We start from the raw sequence: 23,700 nt of genomic DNA on the forward strand, positions 1-23,700 counted from the left end.
AAGGGGGATTGGTTCCTTTACCACACTGGACACGGCTGCCTCAAGCTGGTAACTGTTGTGGTGGGGGTGCAGATCAACGCCCCGGAAGCAAGGGAGGGATTGGGGCTGGGGCAAGGGCTGCCCAACTGGGACAGGGGGGGCATGGGGAGGGGGTGGGCGGCTTCTGCTGCTGCAGTTTACCAGTCCAGGAGCTGCTTGTCTGACAGCTCATCTGGAGGCTCTCACTGCTGTACGCTGCTGGTCTGGCAGGGCATGGCAGGGAACATGTGCCCCCAGATCTACATGGGGTGAGTGGGGCCTGGGCTGTGCTCTGGGCAGGTGGTGGAAGGTGCTGGGAGCAGAGGCTCTGCCCTCCTGCTGCTCGCCCAGCTGGGGCGGGGCGGGGTGGAGCCATTGCACTGCCTCTGGACAAGTGGCACGCAGCAGCCTTAGCCACCCCAGTCTCCCCATGCCTCCTGGATGAGCCACGTCTTGCCCGGCTGGGCAAGCAGCAGTGGCATGGGGGGGGAGGGAGTGTGCCCCCAGATCAGGGTGGGGCAGGCAGTGGAGTGGAGGCTATGGGGGGGCGGGCTGCAGCTACCCTAAAATTCTCCATAGCCCCTGCCGCCTGCTCGGAGTACAGCCTGGAGAAGCCCCGGCCCCGGCCCCCCCCACCCCGCACAAATCTGGGGGCACACATCCATGTGTGGCTTCCCCCAATGCCCTCCTGCCACTTGCCCAGCTGCAGCAGCTCTGGCCACTGCGCACCACTCATCCGGAGACAGCGCAGCAGCTCCGCCGCACCCTGGCTGGACAAGCGTCAGGAGGGCATAGCCTCCTCTCCCAGAGCCTTCCACTGCTGGCGTGGAGTGCAGCCCCAGCTCCACCCACTCCACACAAATCCAGGAGGGTACATGCTCCCCATACCTCCCCCAGGGGTGAGTGCAATAGCAGGTGGTAGCTGCCCATGGCTCCATCGTGCTCCTGGTAGGGTCACATTCACTGCCAGCCCCTGCCTCTGCCTCACTCCCTCCCTCACTGTGGGGGCCTCAGTCTGCTCTCCCTGTGCCCCTTTTTATCCCCACTCCCACAGACTTATTGGCTGGACACTGCTCTCCAAGCTGCTTTCCTGTAAATCGGCTATTGGATTGGTGTTGGTCGATATGGCTGGTTAATCATTGGCCATCAGTATCAGCCAAGAAAATCTTTATTGGTGCACCCCTATTTTCACATTTACTTAATATATAGTCCCATTTATTCAGATCCACTGTCATTGAATTTAGCCCCCCCCAAATATACAGGGCTGGATAGCTAAAAAGCTGAACTGTTAATTCAACTTGTTGAAACCCTGCATTAGTACATTGGTAAGTACAGCTTGATTTGGGTGAGTGATGTACTTTTATAGCCTTACTTAAAACTTGCTGCTTCTATACAACTTTCCAGTGATGGTCCTTCAAGTTGATAGAAGGAAAAAAACCTGGGGCAGATATGAGAAATGGGCTCATCCACCTGTATTGTATGCATCTGCTGGTGCTTACTCTGTTCAAGTTGGATTGACCTCCTTCAGTAAAAACTATAGGTGAAATCCTGATCCTTCTGAAGCCTATTTATCTCAGTATTGCCAGGTCTTCATTCAAAATCTTCTCTACTTGTACAGTGCTGTGCTTACCTATGTAAAGCTCTATTTGATGCATCCAGCCTCAAGCAGAAGTTGAGAAATTCAGTTTCCATGCACCACACAGAAAATGAGCTCCTCTTTTGCCATCTGGGCCTACTTATTTCCAGATCTTCATCTGATGATTTTATTTAACATATCCACTAATGTGTAACTGTATTTCTTTAAAGGTACCCCAGGCTGCACAGCATGGTGATTCGTTGCTACCTTCTCATTCAGCAGTATTCACAAGCTTTGATGGCCCTCACAACCATGGCCTCACTTAGAGACCATAGTACACCTGAGACCCTCAGCATCATGGATGATCTCATCACTTCACCAGGAAAGGATAAAAATGGTTGTGGTCACATGCTTATTATTAGAGTTCCTTCCTTGCAGCTGGCAATGTTGGCAAAAGAGAGATTGCAAGAAGTGCGAGACAAATTGGGTCTGCAGTATCGTTTTGAGATCCTTCTTGGGAATCCTGCTTCGGAGCTCTTGGTTGCCAAGCACTTTGTGACACGGTTAAAGGTTAGCAGCAGTTGAATGTTTCTGCATCCAACTACATTATCTGTGTAAATGTACAGATCTTGTGTGCCTGCCTACAGATCTTATGGGTTTGTATGTTCATTCTTATGTAGAAAAAGGGGCATAATTAACAGGTATAGCACTGTGCAGGTATGGTATATTTTTGTAATCACTTTAAGGGTCAGAACAATAATTTGGCATTGTTAACCTAAGTGCAGCATGTTATCTTGCTTGCAAAACTAAACAACAGCCTGAAATAATCTTTGTTAAATTCCTGATAGGCTACTTTCTTGAATCTTTGAGAGCACATCTTGCTTCTCACCAGGTGAACTAATTCTGTTTCATCTGTGTCTGTCTAGTTTGTCTTCTACTGTCCTGATAGCTGGTAAAGTATTCTCCTGGCATAGGACTACATCTTCTTTCAGTCCAATGCATGATGAAGGCCTCCTCTTCACAACTGATCTGTGCCATGCTGAACATTTTGATTAGAACTTTGATGCCTTTAGCAAGCATGGCTTTGCTAGTGCATGACATTCTTAGCCAAGGCTGTCTCCTGCAGTGAGCCTGCCAGCATTAGTGAAACTACTGGATATCAAAACTACTGGAAACAGACTGCTTTTTCTGTAATGGTTGGTGATAATGGAAGGGCATTTTCTGGGTTACCTGGTCTGTAGTTAGCAGCACTTGGAGGGTTGTTCTCTGACTAGTTATCCTATTCGCACCCATTTTATGAGATGCGCAGTGATGTACAAATTGGAGCCCATGGGCCATATCCTTCATTTTGACCAAGGTGTACTCAGCACAGGAAAAGTGCAGGGGACATTCCCAGTCCTTACTTCTCAGACCATGTCCCTAGGGCACGTGGAGATGTAGCAAGCCCTTGCAGTACCTTCGGCAGAGTGCAACCACTGGAGAGGGGGAGGGGTGCAGGGCAGAGTCTTACTCTGGTAGCAACTGCTGCTGCAGGTAAGAAGCAGGCTCACTGCACCCTGGCTGCAAGAGGGTATTCTGGCTGCCAGAATACTACTCCCCACTGGGAATCTGGGTGTCTCCGCTATGGCAGGTACAGACACACATTCCCCAGCCATAGAAGCTGGGCAGCCCTGTGTCCTGTTCAGACAGGAGGGGTTGAGTGGAATAAAATTACCTTCCCCACCTCTTTCTGCTGCCGAGTTTTGTTATGGGAGGTGCAGCTCCTTGCCCGCTACCATATCCGGAGATAGGGTGGTGTGGGCAGTGAACAGGGCATGGGCCTCACACCCCTTTCCCCTTGTTACGCTACTGCAGATATGCTGGGAATGGGGGGTACCAAAGAGCTGCTTCCCAGGGAGCTTCCTTACATGAAGATATTTCCTATAGGCTGTTTCTGGGCTTGTAAGAGTAATCCTAGGTTATAATTGTGCTGTGGTAATTTTTCACTGGACTCTTGTTAAACAGTTGTGCCCCCTGTAACATTGCCAGGACAGCAGCAGGAGCTAGAGTTGGGATTGGTATCAAACCCACTAAGATAGCAGGGAATCCTTGAAGCTGTGAAAAAAAACCCACAATCAAGTAGAGATTGAGAAACCCCGAAGCTAGCTGTCCTCAACTCTCCCACGCAAGATAAGACACAGTGTCTTCTCTTCAGGTCCAACATTTGTTTTCATATTTCACATCAGATGCATGGGGAAAAAACCTATGCACTGAAGCATGCACACGTGCTCACAATTATGCACCAAAATCCTGTCTCCATTCCCAGCAGTGTACATACCAAAAGTGTCCAAAGTTGCTCTTCTGGATATGTGAATGTGGCCTCTTGTGTCCAGATTAACTCTACTGAGCAAGTGGTACAGACCTCCTAACTGAACCTACCTGCTGAGGATAGAAGGCAGTCAGAACCATTTGCATTATTTCCAAAAATCTGCTACACACAAGCTGCAGAAATCAGTAAACTGTTTGGGTGGGGAAATAAAATAGGGCTACAGTAGACCCTTGCTTATTTGAACAGCATTTATATTAACACTGAGATTATATTAACTCCCAATTTGGTCACCAGAAATTCAAGAAAAGCATATACCTCTGGATGTACAGGTTTTTTGTACCAGACTTTGTAATATTATTCTTATTGTGTTTTTAGACTGCTGTGAATGGGTTTAATTTTTATGTTTCTTTTTCTTTTTGAACAGGGGACTGTTCTGTGGGGATCTGATATGTGAGGGGTTAGTGCAGGGGCAAGCAAAATATGCCTGTGCGCCAAACCTGGCCCATGGAGCAATTTTTGCCTGACCCATAGGAGGTCCCTTGGCCCTGTCCGGCCCAGTCATGGGGGCCGCCCAGGCTGTGGCACATGCAGCTGGTCTTGTTGTCCCTAGGTGCACAGTGGGGCTGGAGTGGACTGTTAGCCAGTTCCATTTCTTGACTGCCCTGGTGGTGGGGAGCAGTGTCTAAGAGTGAGATAGGTGTCCAGGGCCAGGGAGACTCCAGCATCTTAGGGCAGTGACAGCATGGGGCTGGGTCCTGGGGCAGAGCCGTGATCCGCTGCCTGCACGCCCCTGCAACGGGTGCAGGTTCCATGGGCAGGGGCACGCAGGGAGCACATTGAAGTTTTGTCCAGGCCTGGCTCTGCACTGTCACTGCCCCAAGACCCTGGCCTCTGCCCCAGCCCTGGATGCAAATCTCCCCCAGCTGCGTGCCCTGTGAAAATGGGGCTGTGACAGCACAGGGCTGGAGCCAGGGCAGGACCCTGGTTCTGCAGGCAGGGATGTGTGAGGAGTGCATTGCCTCTCTGCCCTGGCCCCACACTGTCATTGTGCCGTGATCCCGGGCTTTCCATGAAGACCTGCTGGGAGCTGCACCTGGAGCCGGGTCCAGGATCTTGGGGCAATGACAGCGCGGGGCCAGGGCTGGGACAGCCACGATCCGCTCCCTGCATGCCCCTGCCCACTGAACCTGCACCAGTTGCAGGGATGTGTAGTACAGATTGTGGCTCTGCTCTGGGCTACAGCCTTGCACTGTCACTGGCCCTTGACCTGCCCAATGATCCCAGCTTCGCCTGCCCATCCTGCTCCTGAATACTGCTCCCCACCTGCCCACAGCCCCATCCCACAAAGGGAGTTTTGGTGAGTTGGGGGTGGGGAAGCAGGTGCTGACGCGGTGCACAACAGCTCCACAACTCCCTATGTGGCTCTTGGACCCAAATAACTGCCCACCCCTGGTCTAGTGTATAGCAGAAGAGATTAAGTGCTACCTGTAAGCCCAAGAGCTAAATAGTCATTTGGTTTTTCACAGTGGAAAATTTTAAATATAGGACAGCATATTGAGACATTGATCTGCTGCTGAGTCTTCCTTTTCAAGCCTGCTCCTTTGCCTGAGAAGAAATGACTCATAAGATGTGACCTTTCTGAGGTGTGGGGGAGGAGAGAGAGAGAAAATGGAGCACACAGGTGGAGAATTGACAAGCTGAGATAAAAACAACATTGAATTGTTCTTCCCGGCTTTACACGTTTGTCACAAAGGTTGCACAAATCTAAGTAATCTGTGAAGACACAAATGTGCAGGTTATATTATGACAAGGTTCCTTGGGTAAATGTGATATCTTTTATTAGACCAACTAAATAGTTGGAAAAAAATGTTCTTTGCAAGCTTTCTGGTACAAACACACTTCTTCAGGCATTTTCATATTTTTGCCAGTCTTCTCCCTCCAAAATAGTAGCACATTCTCATATCTTCAACGAGCAATTAAAACCTGTTAAGGTTTGTTTGTTTTTTTTTTAAATAATCATGTTCATGATTCATTTGGCAAAGTAGATTTTGTGCCTCAGATGGTAAATTTCCCTGAGAGTTTTGCAAGGCTGAAGTATAGGAATATAATTCAGAACTGATTCCTGTTCATTATTAAGGCGAGGCAGATTCTTCAAATACAATAATATTCTGAACTACTAATATGTGTTAATTCAGAAAGCAGTAAGGCCTTCTATTTTTCTTTCCACTCTGAGAGAGACTTTCTTTTTTAAAAGGATATTCTGTGATTTAAACCTGCCTGCCTCTTCAAGAGGGGTGGGCGGTAAGGGGGATAAAAGTGCAGTGAAATCAGTTAGATTCTGCTGCTCAAGGTGTAGCAAGATTTTTAAGGAGCTGTACCCAACAATACAGCTGTGCTCCGCTGGAATCATTGTGCCCTGTTGCATAAAAGAGTGGAGGGAGTGTGGATAATACCCAAAGATGTTTACTGCAGGCTTTCTGATTCATTGCTAATACCTCAGCCACTTGGACATTACTAACACAAAAACATGCACCTTATTATGCATTTATTGTTTGCTTAGTATTTGGCTACCTGGAAAAATGCATGCTAGTCCATAGGTTACCTTCCCTGTCAGGTGTTGATACACTGAACCATGTGCAGAGGAAAAAAATAGAATCGAAAAAGTTAAAAGCAAGTGAAAAATAAAAAAATAGAATCCATGCTTGTCTGGACATTTTCTCTTCACAGGCTTGGAGAGGCAGTGAACAGGATGACTGGGTTCCTCGTACCTACCAGGATTTAGAAGGTCTACCTTGCATTGTTATTCTAACTGGCAAAGACCCTCTAGGAGAGACTTTCCCCAGGTACCATTTGAACTACTGCAATATAAATGTTGTTTTTAGAAGTTGTAATGGTTATGAGAGTAAACGTAAAGCTGTCAGAGATGCTGATACAACATGCTGATTTTGTGCAAATTTCTGAGAGATTTTTGAAGCCTTCCTTTGGGTACAGCTTTTCTCAGCTGTATAAAAATGTGCATGTAAAAAGTAAATTGCTTGAAATGGGTTAGATATTGTGCAGTTAATTGAACAGCTGTACCAAGTATGAAGGCCCATAGTTCATGGGCTAAACTAATTTAATTTCTACTGATAGAATTGCTAATAGATGTTCTTTTAACAATTTGAATTTAATAGTGAAAGTAACTCTTTACAATCCGGAAAACCATAAAACATCCTGTTTCTTGGGTTTGCTTTTCTAGGTCATTGAAATACTGTGACCTACGACTAATTGACTCAAGCTTTTTAACTCGCACTGCCTTAGAGCAAGAAGTGGGCCTGGCATGCTGCTACGTCTCAAAAGAGGCAATTCGAGGGCCTATTGTAGCTCTTGACCTTAGTGAGAAGGAGCACGAAAAGGCTAATGTTAGTGAAAATGACTCTGATGAACTGCTGATCGACTTGGAGAGACCCCAGAGTAATAGCAGTGCAGTTACTGGAACATCAGGTCAGTTATATGTTTTGCTATTCCCTGGAGAGTTCATCTTGATCTATCTATTGTATGAATGTAAATAAAAACCTTTTTTAAAGCATGTAGTAAAATTTCAGCTGGCAGCTGTGTTTTACTTCAGGTTGCAAGGTAAAATTTGTGTACTCGTTCCAGAGTGGAAGAGCATGTTTACACATTACAATTAGTCCCTGCTATCACTAGCAGTGATATGTTTGGGGTTAATACCCTCCGTAAGTTGCACAGCTCTAAGGTAGTGCTAGAGGGTTGGCGAGTGGGGGTGTGGCTAGGACCTGACAAGTCTGCTCTATGCCTGCCCTGTTTGCCAGCTCTAGCTGCAACCCACGCCCACCAGCACAGCACAGCACATGCAGCGCACACCCCCCACCAGCTCACATACACAGCCCACAGCTCACGTACCCCCATCCCGACTTGCCTTTGGCTACTGTCAAGCAGCACTGCTGGGGTGTGGGGAAGGCAGTGAGGAAGCAGCCATCCTTGACGGTGTAGGAGCCCAGGAGCTTCCCTGTCAGTGCTGGGTAGCAGCCCATAGTGCACCATGTGAACATGCATCACCTCCCCCCGCACCGTCGCTCATGTGTGAGTGGTGTGCTGTGTATGCAGTTTTGTACCTTCCCTCCCTCCTCCAACAGCCTGGAAGCTCACCTCCCTAGTCACTAGTTGCTCTTCTGCTGCCCAGGCTGTCACTGGGTGGGAGAAGCCATCGGAGTCCAGGACAACTGGACCAACTGGAAGCAGTGCCTCTTGAGATACAGGAGAACTGTGAATTGGTTGTTTGATCTCCCATGAACAGTTGGAAGTTAGACTAAGTCAGATTGGTTAGCACAGCACAATATAAAATTATGCTATTTGAGGTAAGGGTTAAGACACTTAGAAGGCACTTAAACCATGAAGGATTACACAGACAGGCTCATGAGGAAGTGTTAAGTGCCCGTAACAATGTTTAATTGTAACGTCTAATTTAATGCTAAAACTTTCAGGTTGCATCTTTATGTTCCCAGGTTTTCCTGACTAGAGTGAGGGGCAGGTGCTGGTTTGGGATGTTTAGATAACACAAGCTGAACCAGCTGGGACTGTTTTTGAAATGTAATTTTCTATTTATTGTATTTTGGGGAGAGACTGAAAACCTTAAAATCTTTAACAAATAAAATAAGTAGTATAAAATATTAGGAACAGCAAAATGCTCAGTAACCATGGGATACTAAGTTTGGATATTTGCTTATTCATCTAGAACAGCAAAGCTCCTGGAGCTGGCCCTAAAAATATGCATATGCAAGAGTTTGGAGAATCATTCCCTCTTTTCTGAATTTTGATAATGGATAAAATCTAGAAAATTCCCTGATGACAAATTTCCCTGCAGCCATCTTGGCCTGGTTTCCTACTGTTTATCACACTCACCCCACCAGTTTTCCTGCTATTAATCATTTGAGTTGGACCTTTGCTTACTACTTTGTCTTCCCTTTAATATATTAACTTAAAGCTGACTTGCCTTTCCAAATCCCAAAATGTCTCAATGTAAGAGAGAGCTTGAGAATGATCCTTATGCTCAAATGGGGGCACTACTGTTGATTTCTGTTCAGTGAGAGGATTTTTCCCCTCTGGTTCTGGTGGAGAGAGCAAGTCATAGGCTCAGCTGATCTACATCTCTAATTCAACTGATTTCAGTAGAGCTGCCTTGACTAATACCAGGTGAAGACCCAACACCACAGGGTTTAACTAAACAGAAACATTAGTATATTAAACTTAGATCAGTTGGGTTCATATTTTATGAGACAGGAATCTGGGTTTTCTGTTCCCAAGGGAAAAATGGAAAAAAAAACCCCGGATTTTTCTTTTTAACTGAGAAAATGCAGATTTTAATTTTAACGGAGAAACACATGGATTTTCCACTTTTGCAAGGAGCTCTGTGCAGGCTGGCAGAGTTCCAGCCTGCAAGGGGCTGGGGGCAGCAGGAGAAGGCTGTCAGGCTGGGGGCATCATGTGCACATGGCTGCCAGGGAGTTTAGAGAGAGCAGTTCCCATAGGTAAGTCAGGTAGGGTGGGAGGGGAGGGATTGAGGCCCCTATAGGGAGGTGAGAAGTGAGGGGCCTGGACCTCCATCCTAGTGAGCGAAGGGGTTAGAGGGAGCTGTGATTTTCAATGATAAAAAAACTCAAAATCAAATACCAAAATGTATAGGTACTTACTTTATTTTATTATAGTGACACTGGTAGGATTCCAAAATGCTTTAAAATTGCAAATGCATCAATAAAACATTGTGTTCAACTGATACCTATATATGTATAGTGGGGTTTCATTTTAATTGTGGGTTTTTGGGTTTTTTTAATTCAGAAAATACATGATTTTTTTTTTTATATCGGAGCATTTGTGATTTTTAAACGGAGAAAATCGGGATCCCTTCTTATGAGACTGTCTGGGTATTTTCAGGGCTTGATTGTTTCCTTTTATTTCCTGCTTTTTCCTACCAGGTTCTTTAGCTGAAAATGGTGTGAGCTCCTCCAGTGCTGCAGACAAGTCTCAGAAACAACCAGCATCCCTTAACTTTCAGCATGTAGCCCATAGTTCAGTGGATGAAGGAACTTACCCTGGCTTTACATCTGGGGAGACTCTGAAACAAGAATGTGACTCTCTGGGCAACCAGATGGCAAGCAGCACCACTTCTAAGTTCTCGTCCTCGTCCTCCGCATCCCAGACATTTCGGTGGCCCAGCCAGTCTGCCAAGGAGGGCAAGACCCTACGTGCTGCACTGCCACGCATTGTCATATTGTCTAAAGCTGCCTATTGTCTCCTTAGCTCACAGAAAAATGGGCACTTGCCTTCCTCCTCTTCTCTCTTGCCTCATGCTGATGTGTCTTGGCTGAGTTCTTTGAGGTCTGTGCTTCACAAGGACATGAATAGTGACGAACAGTCTCTCTACTACAGACAGTGGACCACAGCCAGGCAACATCATGCAGATTACAGTAATCAGGGCGAAACTGCTGGTTCCAGGAATTTCCACCCACGACGACTGCTTTTGACAGGACCCCCTCAGGTATGAGTTTTCCTCACAGTAGAGCATGAGGGAAGAAGTGGACCAAAATGTAGCTACAAACCGAGAGGACACTTTTTTTTCTTTTCAAGGCACATGGCAAGACACAAATGGCATTGTTTACTGGGTTTGTTTAAAGCCATGCTTTGTGGTACGATGCTTCTAGAATTGATACTCATCTAAAAAATAAAGAGTTCCCTAGCTGGTTCATGGAAAGCCACTTAATGTGTGGGTTGTCACGTTTGGGGACACATAAAATGAACTTAAAGTGCAGTACTTTTATGTTCAACTGGTGTAACATAATGCACACTTTTATATGCGCTCCGGGCAAGAGCTGCTCTAATTAAAGTGCTGTAGCATCTCTTGTATTAGCATCCCCACACTTCAAAATGGTGGCAGGAGTGCTTGAACTAAAGCTCATCCGACAAGCTTTAGTTCAAATGCCCCCACCATCATTTTGAAGCTTGGGGATGCTAATACACAAGATGCAGAGCCTGGCTGGAGTACAGTAAGTACTAGGGCTGTCCGAAATTTCACCAGCTGTTTTGTTTCGATGCTGTTTCAAGTTGTTTCAAGCTCGAAACAGCGAAATCGAAATGAAACTAAGGGCTTCAAAACGGCCTTGAAACTAAATGAGGGCAGTCGAAACATTTCGAAATGTTTTGCGTTTCGAAACTCAAGCAGGGCTTGCCTGCTGGGAAACAAAGTAAGGAGAGGGAGGGGGAGGAGGGGGAAGGACTGCTTTCATACTGACTGTGTAGCTGGCCAGTGATGTCATCTTTCCCTGAGGTCCCTTCCAATCCCAGTGCTCTGGGGGCGGGACGGAAAAACAGCATAAAAGGCAGCATTGTTTGAACTGACCTGCTTTCTGTCACCCACATCATGAGTTTTGCTTGTCAGCAGCTTGAGGTGCAGTTTCCCAGGAACCCCTGGACCTATCTCCTTGAAACTTGGCAGGCTTCATGGTCTTAGCAGGGGCTGCCATCCCCACAGTTTTCGCCCTGCTGTGCCTTAACACACACATGTGGCACAAGTTTTGCTTTCAAGAATTTGAGGTGGTTTCCCAGAAACCCCTGTTCTGTCCTTGACACTTGGCAGGCTTCGTGGCCTCAGAAGGAGCTACTGTCCCTGCAAGCTCCATCCAAATCAGGCAAGAACTGACAAAGTTATGGGCAGTTTTGTGGTTCCCCATTATAACCTGTGGGCGAAACGTCTAAACAGTGAAACAGCTTTGACGAAATGAAACAGAAGAGTGGTTTTGAAATGAAACAAAACTCAAAGTGAAACACTGTCCCATTGAAATGAAACCGTGCTGTTTCACACAGCCCTGGTAATTACCACACTCCAGCAGTCTTGATTGGGTCTGCTCTGACATGCTGGGATTACAGCGCATTGGAGCAGCCCCGCAGCACATCTGTAGGCACCCGATATGCCTCACATACAAATCTATAGCAAGGAGAACAGTTGGGTTGTTGCTAAGGCTTGTCAATGGCTAGAGCCATGAATGGTCAATGGCTAGAGCCTCACTCATGAGCTGCCCCTGTCAAGGATAGCCACCTTTTGCAGGCTATGTTCACAAGCTTTGCAGGCTGCATTTCAGGAGCTCCCTGCTGTAAGGGAGATGGTTCTGTGCCAGGCCTGGTACACATTTCTGTCTTAATCTTCTCTCTCCAGATCTGTTTAACTTCTGCAAGACACTGATATAAAACAACTTGAAGGTGCTGGGCCTGATTTTCAACCAGTTCCAATGGTGACATCCCACTGAAGTTGGTGCAATTGTGTAACTGAGAGCAGTATTTATTAATAGCGCACTCTTACCATATACAGACATTATTCAGGCAGGACTGGAAAGCAAAATAAGAGGAAGAAACCCAAATAGGTTAGCTGTAACTGTATTTTTATACTCAATTTTCTGCGTTTTTCCTCCTTCGGTTTAGGTGGGAAAGACTGGCTCATACTTGCAGTTCCTCAGGATTCTCTTTCGCATGCTGATCAGGTTACTGGAGGTTGATGTGTATGATGAAGAAGAAATTAACTGTAGTAAGTATGAAGGAGTATTTTGTTGTACCTCATGCAGAAATGAGCTCTAATAAAATAAAATTAAAGTTTTTGACTGAATAAAATCATTTTGTAAATTAAAATTACCAATGTCTTGTATGTTAAATGACATATCATTAACATGTTTTTCAGGAGGTTTTTAAATACATTCTTCCTTTTTAGGGGGGTTAGATGCAATTATCCATGGACCAGCGGAATACTTTTAAGTGAAGAAATACTGTATCATGAAGGCAGTAAAATTCATGCAGATGCAGTCTGTCTCTTGTCCTTTCTTCCTGGCTTTCATATATTTTTCTTTCCCCAGTATTGGCTCTGTCCTCGTTTAAGCCAACAAAATGAATTTAAAAAGGTTTTTTTCACTTTGCAGTTTGGGTAGTATTATAAGCTCATTATAAATTAGCTACCAATTTCTGTGGAAGCTTCTGTTACATCTTAAACTTAAAAGTTGTCAGTTGGGGATGAAACCTCTGGGTAGGATCTGCTCATTATTAGGGAATACAAATCCATAACCAGGTATACCTCTTTATGGAGTAACAAACCATTACAATTGAGTTGTGTACATCTCCTAACACATGAGCCCTACAACCAAGGCACCAGCCCTGAAAAAGGGTGGTTATCTTCTATCCATTGAACAAACTAGTGTATAATTATTATCAAAGACTGGTGTAATAGAGTTAAAATGTAACTCTTTAGTTTGAAGCTGTTACAAGGATGATTAATCCTTAATGACATGAGATGAAAAAGATGGAAGCTGAGATGGAAAATTGACTGCCCCACTAGTTAATTTTATCCAGTGCCTAGAGCTTTTAGTGATGGGCACCTTCCAAATACTTACAGGTGAATAAAATGGAAGCTCAGCTACTGAGACTGCTCCTTTGGTTCTCCCCTTTCTAAGGAATTTTCATTCTTTCAAATGGCGTCATATTTCTCATGCCAGTTTCAGTTTGTATGTTTGCCATAGAGTTCAACTTTTATTTTTGTTTCTGTGTATTTGTTGGCTTACAAATGCCAAGGAAACCCATTTCACCTGTTCTTTTCCATTGCTTGCACCAAATGTATGTTTTTTACTTGCACAGATCATGCAGAAAGAAGTGAAGTCACTCAATCTAACAATGATCACTGGCCTGATATTGAAATCTTCAGTAAAATGACCTTTGACCTGAGTGTGCATGACCCCAAATACAGTTCCGTAAGTCCAGTGTATGCAGAGCAACTGTCAAGAGTAAAACAAGGTCAGTAAATGTTTTTATGTTTTTATATTTTTTGCTAAGAATGAGAGGTTCACATAGGGGGTGACTAGCTGTACAGCTGAGGTGAAGTTTGACTTACAAAGTAACTGCTGATGTGCTTGGATTTCTTTAAAATAGTTACTCAAATTACACTCGACTTGCAAGTGTATCAGTGATCTAAAAAATCTGTTGTTTATCATCTTGGTTTGCAGAAAACAATAAAGAAACTAAAATTGAGGAGCCCAGAAAAAGAGAGACAGTGTCCATGATGTTGACCAAATATGCAGCTTACAATACATTTCATCATTGTGAACAGTGCCATCAGTACATGGATATTAATCCTGCTGCACAGGTTGGTATTGGAACTTATATATATCTACAGTTTAGCATAGCATAGCATGTCTGTCTGTCTGTCTACACCCAAAGGAAGGACACTTTGCACCCTTGTCCTTGTACCTTTCCCCACTATGGAGCTGATCCAATAAAAGATATCACCCAAAAGAAACTCACCAGGGGGGACTAGCGGGAATTGGAGGAGGCTCTGTTCCCCCGGGCACCACCTGGGGTTACTAGGAATAACGGCTACAAATTGTTAGAGAGAAGGTTCAGGCTGGACATCAGGAGGCATTACTTTGCAGTTAGGGCTGCCAGGCTCTGGAATGGGCTCCCAAGTGAGGTGGTGCTCTCTCCTACCTTGGGGGTCTTTAAGAGGAGGCTGGACAGATATTTGGCTGGGGTGATATGATCCTGGCACCCGTTCCTGCCCGGGGCAGGGGGTCGGACCTGATGATCTATTTAGGTCCCTTCCGACTCTAAGCACTATGATACTAAAAACCCTTGCCTCTTGCATGTTGCCTGGATTTTCATACCTGCAACAACACTCCACACCTACTAGTATGTTATATAAGTCCTCTGCCCTATGTGATGGGAACTGAAGAAAGCTTAGCTTCTTCAAACCTTCAGAGAGGCATTTTAAAAATTATTTATATCCCTTTGTTTTGCTGGGACCCACCAGTACAAATGTGTGTAACCTGGCAGGAGCCTGAAAAATCTTCCCAATTAAGAACTTAGGGCTTTGTTCTTTAGCCACTGTGAAGTGTTTACTTAGATGTTTCTTATTGCAAGTCACTGCATTCCTCCATGCTTGGTTTTCCAACAGCCTGTTATTAAATTGAACCAACAAAGGCTTTAGCATTATGTCTATTTCACCTCTATGTGTCTAAGGCTACATGCAAACATTCAGTCTCTATTGGGAAAATTGCTGTTCTCTGGACAGAAACCAGAAGTGTACAGACAGACATTCAGGCTTTTTCTTATGGAGCAAAAATATCTACTCCAGGAACACCCAATAGCTACTCCAGGAACATTCAGGGTTAAGTCGCTCCCAGACTGAATGTCTGTACACTTTCAACTGAGCGGAGTCACAGATGTGTGTAGTGGGTGCGGACTTTGCCCCACTGCTCTGTGCCCTTCACCCCCTGCACCAGGAGTGACCAGGCAGAGCAGCACTGAGTCCCCTGCCTGCTTCTCCCACCCCAGGTCCAGAATGAGAAATGGGCATGGATTGCCCTAGTGTTCCCTCCTCCACTCTGCTCTCACTCAGCTTTGTTTTTCTCCTCTCCCAGATTAGTCTGGGAGGTAAGGGGAATGGTAAAGCCCACTTCCTAGCCCCTTCTCTAAGCCAGGGAAGTGTCTGGCCTCTCCAGTCCCTTCCCCTCTCCAACTGATCCAGGAGGAGAGAGGAGTAGCTACTACTGCTCCTGTCCTCTGCCCCATGCTGGACACTGCCAGGCTTGAGAGAGAGACCGGGGGCTTTATCCCAGTGCTCCCTCCTCTCCACTCCCTGAGACTGGGGAGTGGAGTCAAAATGGGTAGCTTCCACCCTGTTTCCCAGAGCCTGGTCTGGTTTGTTTGTTTTGGGTTTTTTTAAAGACATTCTTCGTGTTCCAAGCCAAATCAAGTCCAAATCTGTGAGTCAGTCCAGAAGCATAAGTGGCCCTACAACCGGCAAACATCTTCCACCCCCACCAGGGACTTCAGATATTTCCAAAGTCTTTTGGCAGGCATCCTACATGCAGACCCAAGCTCAGAGGCTTGGGGTGCAGATGCCCCCAAGTTTCACCTGCCCTCAGCCATATGACTGCAGAAGCAAGCTAGGGAGGAGCCTCCTATTTCCACAAAGTGGGCTTTAAGCCCCAAACCTCGGCGGGTACTAAACCACGCCAGAAGAACAGTTACCGCTGTGAACACTTGAGGAAAACTGCTTTTGCGGACCCAGATACATGGTGTTTCCCCTGCCAGCTTGGGGGACAGTGTTCTGGTGGGGGACATTGTTCTGGTGCAAGTGTAGGGAGTCTTTCCCTGCTGCTGCACACCTTTTGGACTGAGGGGTGGAGCAGGCATGCATGGCTCCCCTCACCTTCCCCAGACTGAGATCACCCTAGTCTCAGGAAGGCACTGCAAGCAGGGGAGAGGAGGCAGCTGCAGACTGAATATCTGTACTGCTCCCTTTCCCAGAAGGATTTCTCCCAGAGGAAAGTTCTCAGAAATCTCCCCCAGTGTCTAGGCAGAATGTCTGTCAGCGGCCTAAGCAGCACTTACATAACCTTGTAACTGCCATTTTGGAATGGGAAATTGGGAAATAGGTGTGGGTGTGAATCCCCTGTAGCTAAAGAGGGCCTGGAACCCAGGTCTTCCACTGCAGGGGTGCGTGCTCGAACCCTTTTTTGCCTACAGGACAAAGAGGTCCAGACTCTTTCTGCGTTTTATATTAGACAGCTGTTGGCTAAAACCAAAAATAACCCTAGTAGCTGGGACTTGGAACTCTCCACCCCAAGAAGGCGTACATGCTTGCTTTCCAGGCTTATTTCTGGTTTTCAGTCTAGCTTCTGAGGGTGTTCACTGAAGAGTCCACTAACTACTAGAGTTTGGGCAGACGGTGGGCGGGGGGGGGGGGAGGGCATTTTTTAGCTGAATTATATGCTGTTGGTGCCATTTAGGCGAACTCAGAGCATGCCCAGATGGTGCCACTTCAGGGATTTAGGTGGAGTGTAGGCACCTCTATACATGGCAGTTAGGTGTTTTTATGCTCCTACTTTAGATTTTACAGTTTGAAACACAGAGGTGCTTCATTATTTTAGGCATCAAATGTGTTTTGTGGCTGCTGGTGCAGGGCCCATTTGAATCCCTGGTTGTGACTTAAGTGGACAAATTCTGCCTCAGTCCCATATTTAGGTGCCTACATAACTCATTGGAATCTGGCCCTGGCTGCTTTCCTGAACTGGGGCCTTTCTTCTTCCTTTGATAAAGTGAAACACTTAAGTGGAAGTTAACATGCAGAATAAAAAGGGCACTTACTCGTGCTAATGATCTCTATTCTGTTGTAAACTAACGCATTACCAGAATGAGGTCAAAAGCTGCTGAATGGAGAAACAGACAAGTGGAAGAAGGTCACCAAGTTCTCTGGACGTAAGGTCCGTTGAGGTCTCTCTCTTGATTTTTTTTTTTTTCTCAAACGACTTTTAGGCAAATGAGTGTTGCAATACACTAGAACTTATGAATAATGCAGGAAAGACTCAGTTGAACTTTTTTAGCTTATGTTCATTTTATATACATTAAGACTATTAAGGTGTAGTAAACTATGAATTGCTGGAGTTTTGTCATATTGTGCAAGTCTGTGGTAATTTATGGTACGCCTACATAATATGGGACCTAAAGCTTAGTCTTCAGAACACTTGGTAGTGGCACATATTGATAAGAGATGTTGTTTTCTAGCACTTCGATTTTCCAGTGCTCTGTATAAATGTGTCAGTATTTCTAAGTAACATGAATTTAAGCAAGAGCATAGTTGGGCTGAAGATCACATTATTGATACAGAAAGCTGACAGGTTACATGCCTAATTCCACTTCTGGGAGGGAAAATATGAATGTAATAGAATCGGATTCACTTGATTTGGATTCTTGATTTTGATCAAGATTCACTTGATTTTTAAGCAAATGTTTAGTGTTCATTTCTAGCTGCTTCCAGCATTCTGCAATGCAGTTAAAGTTGCTGTACTTTGAGTTTCGTGTTTGTGTTATACCCTCTTTATCTGATTACAGTTTGATTGCTTTCTTGCTTACAGATATCTGACTCCACCTTGCATGCTTTCACATTTTCATCTTCAATGTTAGGAGAAGAGGTTCAACTTCATTTTATAATCCCCAAGTCCAAAGAGAACCATTTTGTCTTCAGCAAGCAGGGAAAGCATCTGGAAAGCATGCGTCTCCCTCTTGTATATGACAAGGTGGGTGTGTACTTTTTACCTCCTCATACTTGCTGCCCATGGTGAATCTAACTCACTAAAAAAAAAAACACCAAACCAGCCTTTCCTGTAATCTCTGATTTCCATAGATTGAGTCTCTCAGGGTACGACCCATGCCTCCTTGGATAGATGTAAATTGGTTTCTATATTTAGCTACTACAATAAATACTCATCTTTGAGATGGTCTTTCTCCTGGAAAGAAGTCAATCAGCATCAATCTTTGTTTTTCAAGAGTTTATAAAATATTTTTCTGTTGGTCTTTCAGCAGAATCTGAATGCAGTAAAGAGTCCTATCTTCACTCCTTCTAGCGGTCGCCATGAGCATGGCCTCTTGAACCTTTACCATGCTATGGAAGGCATCAATCACCTTCATCTCCTAGTGGTCAAGGAGTATGAAATGCCACTCTACCGTAAATACTGGCCCAATCATATCATGCTAGTCCTGCCAGGCATGTTCAACAATGCTGGAGTGGGTAAGAGGAAACAACAATGTATTATTTAGAAAGCAGGGTGAAAACTCAAACCTGTTTTATAATAGGCACCATATCTTTAGGGAGAACTTTATGCATGTCCCTCCCACTGTGATTATATGTATACAATTGCTGAAGCTGTCACACTGTATATAATGTTGCTCAGAAGGTGATGTGAGGGAAGTATCTGCTCTAACTTCCATGGGATAATTATTTTGTTCTTTGCGAGCCAGGTTAATCATAATCTGCATTGTGCTTATTTTTTCTCCATCTTTTCTGTTCTGTTCTGTCCACCTGCTCCCCAGCTTCCTACTTCCTTTCCTATTTCTCTCTGTATGTCTCCCTGTTGCCTGTTTGTCCTATCTCCCTGTATCTGTTTCTGTGCTGCTGGGTTCTCCTTTTGCCTGAGTCCACAGAATGTGTGGTCTGGTCACTTTTCCACAGTATCATTTTTTTTTTCCTCCTAGGCACTCCTGTTTTGTATTTCCTGTTAATTGATAGTTTTTGAAGGGATCATAGTTTGAGAGCAGCTGATTTACAGACATGCTTCAGTCATCTTCCTCAGCATTGCAGGCTAAATAAGTCATTTCCCACCTGAGTTTCAAATGCCATTACAGTAGCAGATGCATCTTGCTAACTAGCATTTTCAGAAAGGCTGGTTGTAGTTGGTTCAAGTCACTCTTTCAGTGTCATATTTTCCTCAGTGCCTGAAAAAGTGATTTATTATCTGTCTGTCAGATAATACACACAGGAATAGGCCCAGGTTTTTCAAATGAACTTGAACATTTACTAATTGGAAGTTAAGAGGTAAGAAGCACTTTCACAAAGTGTTGTTCAGGGCAAAATAGGCAGCTCTTTTAAAAATTTCTGCATCTTTTATGGGGCAAAAGTCTATTATGGATCTCTTATAGAGGTTGTTCTGTATTATGCACTTTCCCAGGTGCTGCCAGATTCCTTATTAAGGAACTTTCCTACCACAATCTAGAACTGGAAAGAAACCGCTTAGAAGAACTAGGAGTTAAACGGCAATGTGTCTGGCCATTTATTGTCGTCATGGATGACTCGTGTGTCTTATGGAATATGCATGGTGTCCAAGAACAGTCCAGGTAAATTCACTTTTCACAAACAATGACTGGAGTTTTCAGGTGGGCTCCACACACAACCCTAAGGTCAGACACCTCAAACATTATGGTCTGGGTCAACCCCTTGAAAATTTGCCCCTTCGTAGCATTTGGCAATACTCAAAACAGGCTTTGACCATGTTAGAGCAGAATCTTTAAAGTGCATTTTGCTTGTCACTGAAAGCAGTTTATTTTGGGAAGCATGATGCCACTATTCTCAGTTGGAAGGCAGGATAATGATACACCTTATAGACTGACTAAATCAGAAATGCATAAGCTTTTGACAGTCCCAGCTCACTTCATCACATGCTGTAAAAGGACATGCACAGAACAGGCTATCAGATAGAGCGATTTAAATACAAAAGACCAGGAGAGGAGGGGGGCAGTGCTGAGAGTCAAACAAGTGATAAACCCATAGGGAGGGACAAAGGGGTCACAAAAGCTAATGCAGTTAATGGGATAAGAATCAGTAGTCTTGGTTTAGACCATACTTAATCCAGACTGTGGATGATTTCTTGTTCTGCAGTTTCATGTTCATTTTTAAAGCTTTGTTGTCTAAGAACAGCTACTCTGAGGTCAGTGATGGAACATCCAGGGAAGCTGAACTCGTCTGCCACAGGCTTGTGTGTCTTCTTGGAACTGACGTTTGATCGGTGTTCATTCATTCTTTCACATAGGGATTGCCCTGTCTGTCCAATGTCGAAAACAGAGGGGTACCATAGGCAGATGATAGCATATATGGCACTGGTCTAGATGCTGGTAAATGAACCATGGATGTTATAATCTGCATTGTTTGGTCCAGTAACGATGTGGTAGGTATTTAAAAAGGGTCACATCTTGCATTTGGGTCTATTGCATGGTCTGGTGTGTTGGTTACAATAGGAGCTAGGTAGCCTATTGCTTAAGAGATCATGTTTGATGTTGGGGGGCTGCCTGCAAGCCAGGACAGGTTTGTCGTCCATGGCTACCTTGAGATAGAGGGATTGGAGGTCATTAATGATGTGTCCAAGGTGTTCCAGTTGGAGGCTGTAGGTGACAACCAGAAGGATTGTTATCCTTGTCTCAGGATTGGTGTTGTAGCCAGTAAGTGCATGGTCTGAGTCAGGGTTTGTTGATTTGAGTGGCTGCAGTTTTGGGATTGTATTGTAATTGTAAGAAACCCTGCTCCAGACCCCTAAGTTGTGTATCCTGGTTGGTGGAATCAGAGCTGATACAGCTGTAATGTAGAAGTTGGCTACTAAAGATAGTGGAGATAGTGGTGTGCTTACAGTGAAAGCTGGTGGTGTGAAGGTAGCTGTGGTGGTTGGTGGGTTTCTGATACCAAGTAGTGGTGACTGCAAACTTTCATTGTGATGTCTAGAAAACGAATGTGCAAGGTGGAGTATTCCAGTGTCAGTCTGATGGAGAGGTTGAAGCTGTTGAAGTCCTGGTAAAATTTCTTTAGAGATTCCTTCCTGTGTCCATACAATGAAGATGTCCATCCAGGCCCTTTTGGCATACCTGGGGGATGAGAGGGCAGCTGTGGAGGAATTGGACTTCAAGGTCTGTCATAAATATGCTGGCACATTGTGGAGCCATACGTTTGCCCAGGGTGGTGTCACTAGCTTGCAGATGTAGGGAGTCCCCAAATCTGAAACAGTTGTGTGTGAGGACAAAGCAGAAGAGTTTGATGGAAACAGAAGCAGTATCCTTCTCGGGGACAATGTTCTTCATGGCTTGTAATCCATCCTCAGGGTGGAATGTTGGTGTACAGAGATGCGAGACATGCTTGATAACCAATATGATGTTTGCTGGAAGCTTCTCAATGAAAGCCCAGTTTCTTTAAGAAATCTGTAGTGTCTTTCAAATGGCTGGCAGCTCCAGTGGCATGTGGGAATAGGATAGAGTCAGCATAGCCAGAAGTTCTCTTGTGATTGTGCCCATGTCAGAGACAACAGGGCATCCTGGCTTGCCAGATTTGTAGATCTCAGTGCCTTCACAATGCCTGTCCACATGCTCATCCAAAAGGCTACTTCTCTCTACTTCTCCAGATGTCTCTCTAATGCCCATCTCTGCTCTAATACATGTTGCTTATGGCCAGATTGAGAGGAGAGGTGGAATTAATTAGCATTTGCTTCTAGCTATTTTTAGTAATTAAAAATGTAAAGAGTGTATTTTACATAATATGAAGGATGAAAGGCTCCTGATTGGGATCTTTGGCATGGTGATAATAGACACTTTACAGATCAGTTATAATGATAGCAGAGATCTGAATCATATGTGTACCTGATTAAATTTCATAGCCAGTCCATGGAGCCAGGGGCGACCAGTAAGAATGTATCTTTGAAGAGTGTTCTACAGCACATTGAAGCCACACCAAAAATTGTTCATTATGCAATCCTGGGTATTCAGAAATGGAACAGCAAGTTGAATTCCAGGAAATCAAAAGCTCCATTCTCCAGGTGCCATGTGCATGACTTCATACTGCTCAACATAGACCTGACCCAGAATGTGCAATATGATCTAAACAGGTAGGCAAAGCAGATTTCACAGACAGTAAAAATCTCACCATCAGCTAACTCATGTTCTGTGTTTTGTAGGCATAATAGAAAGTGGTGTTCCCATGGTGTGAGGTCACAGCCATAAAATAGGACTTTCAAAGAAATGTGCAGTATATTAATGAATGACTGCAGCAGCCAAACACATGAAAATCATTCGTGATTGGCTGAGCTGCTTCTGTTGTCACAACCCTGCTATACAAAAATGAGTTTTTCAGACAGAGAGTTAAAAAGAATCTCTTTCTAAGGAACAGAAGGGGCCTAATTCAACTAATGGAAGGGACAAATGGGAATCCTGTATATGATATGAATAGACTTGTTTTGTGATTTTAAATTCTAAAAATACCAACTACAAGTTCCACTTATGTCATCACAAAACCCACTGGTTTTGCACTTGCAGGCTGTCGTGACAATCACAACTGCTTGATGTGTTTATTTTTAGCCTTTTGGCTCCATTTCCTGTGTTTTATCAATACATATTTATATACGATAGAAAGCTTGTGGACCCTGAAGGGAAGGGTGGGAGAACAGACTAGCTATTATTTGCTGATTGCTAGCATGCAAGGGTCTTAATGGCTGGGAAATTACAACTCCCATAGCTCTCAGACCTGGGGAATCCTAACTGGCGTGAAATTACAACTCCTGTAGCTCTCAGACCTGGGGAATCCTAACTGGCCAGTAAGGGTTGATGTCCCATTACAGCCAGCAATTGGATTGAGTTCTAGTAAATTCATTTATGCCTGGGTGAGGGAGAGGGTGGAGTGTTTTTCTCTTAGAACAAAAGGAGCATTGGGGTGATGGTTTGGGATCTTTATTCCTATTCCCTGGTATAGCTCTGATGTACCCTGGTATAGTACTGGTGCAGTTCAGTGGGGCTGACAGCTATCTGCCTGGCAGGAAAAAGTAGTCAATGCATAGAATCCAGAAGCAGGGATTTGCCTTTCCCTATTGGTGCTGCTTTTATTGTGTGTGAGGGCTCCCTGGAGCAGAAACTGGAAGAATGGAGTAGTGTAGGAGTGAACACCTGTGGGAAGGATGAAGCAGGGTATGCAGATAGGCTAGGAGATTAGTAAGGGGAGTGGTGAGTCTGAGGGATGAAACCTCTGCAGTTAAACAACAGAGAAGACCTAAACTGCAAGACAGAAAGAGGAAGAAACGAAAAGAGAGGCAGAAAGTCTACCCTGCCAGAGACGGCACCTTTTGTCAGTCACAGGAAGCACTGCTTCCAGAATGCACCAGCCAATGGCAGGAATCTCTAGGCAATCCAAGCCAAGCTTACCTGACTGAAGGTAAGAGAATGGGAAACCACTGAAGCATGGAATCAAGCACACAGGGAGCAGAAGATACTGTATTTCTTTTGGAGCTAAATCACTTCTGAATTTTATGTCAGGTTTTTCCAGGAAACACTCAGGTTCTCTTTCCTTCTGCCTTGATATTCCACCTTCCATCTATATATGAGCTTAAAAAGATAAAGAACACTAACTTTCATAGTTTCATAGTTTCTAGGGTCGGAAGGGACCTGGGCAGATCATCTAGTCCGACCCCCT

General features: G+C 44.8%; 1 protein-coding gene across 1 annotated transcript in view; it reads left to right on the plus strand.

Moving 5' to 3' along the window:
- GREB1L (GREB1 like retinoic acid receptor coactivator) overlaps nucleotides 1-23,700 on the plus strand; it is a 209,169-nt gene that overhangs the window by 174,690 nt on the left and 10,779 nt on the right. Inside the window, 11 exon segments of the mRNA XM_006027932.3 lie at nucleotides 1,825-2,164; nucleotides 6,630-6,745; nucleotides 7,141-7,385; nucleotides 9,875-10,437; nucleotides 12,372-12,474; nucleotides 13,569-13,724; nucleotides 13,934-14,073; nucleotides 17,846-18,007; nucleotides 18,294-18,498; nucleotides 19,436-19,601; nucleotides 21,899-22,126. Of these exon segments, the coding sequence (XP_006027994.1) occupies nucleotides 1,825-2,164; nucleotides 6,630-6,745; nucleotides 7,141-7,385; nucleotides 9,875-10,437; nucleotides 12,372-12,474; nucleotides 13,569-13,724; nucleotides 13,934-14,073; nucleotides 17,846-18,007; nucleotides 18,294-18,498; nucleotides 19,436-19,601; nucleotides 21,899-22,126 (2,424 nt within the window).

Source organism: Alligator sinensis, unplaced genomic scaffold (genome assembly GCF_000455745.1).
Source record: "Alligator sinensis unplaced genomic scaffold, ASM45574v1 scaffold677_1, whole genome shotgun sequence".
In the NCBI taxonomy this organism is placed as follows: Eukaryota; Metazoa; Chordata; order Crocodylia; family Alligatoridae; genus Alligator; species Alligator sinensis.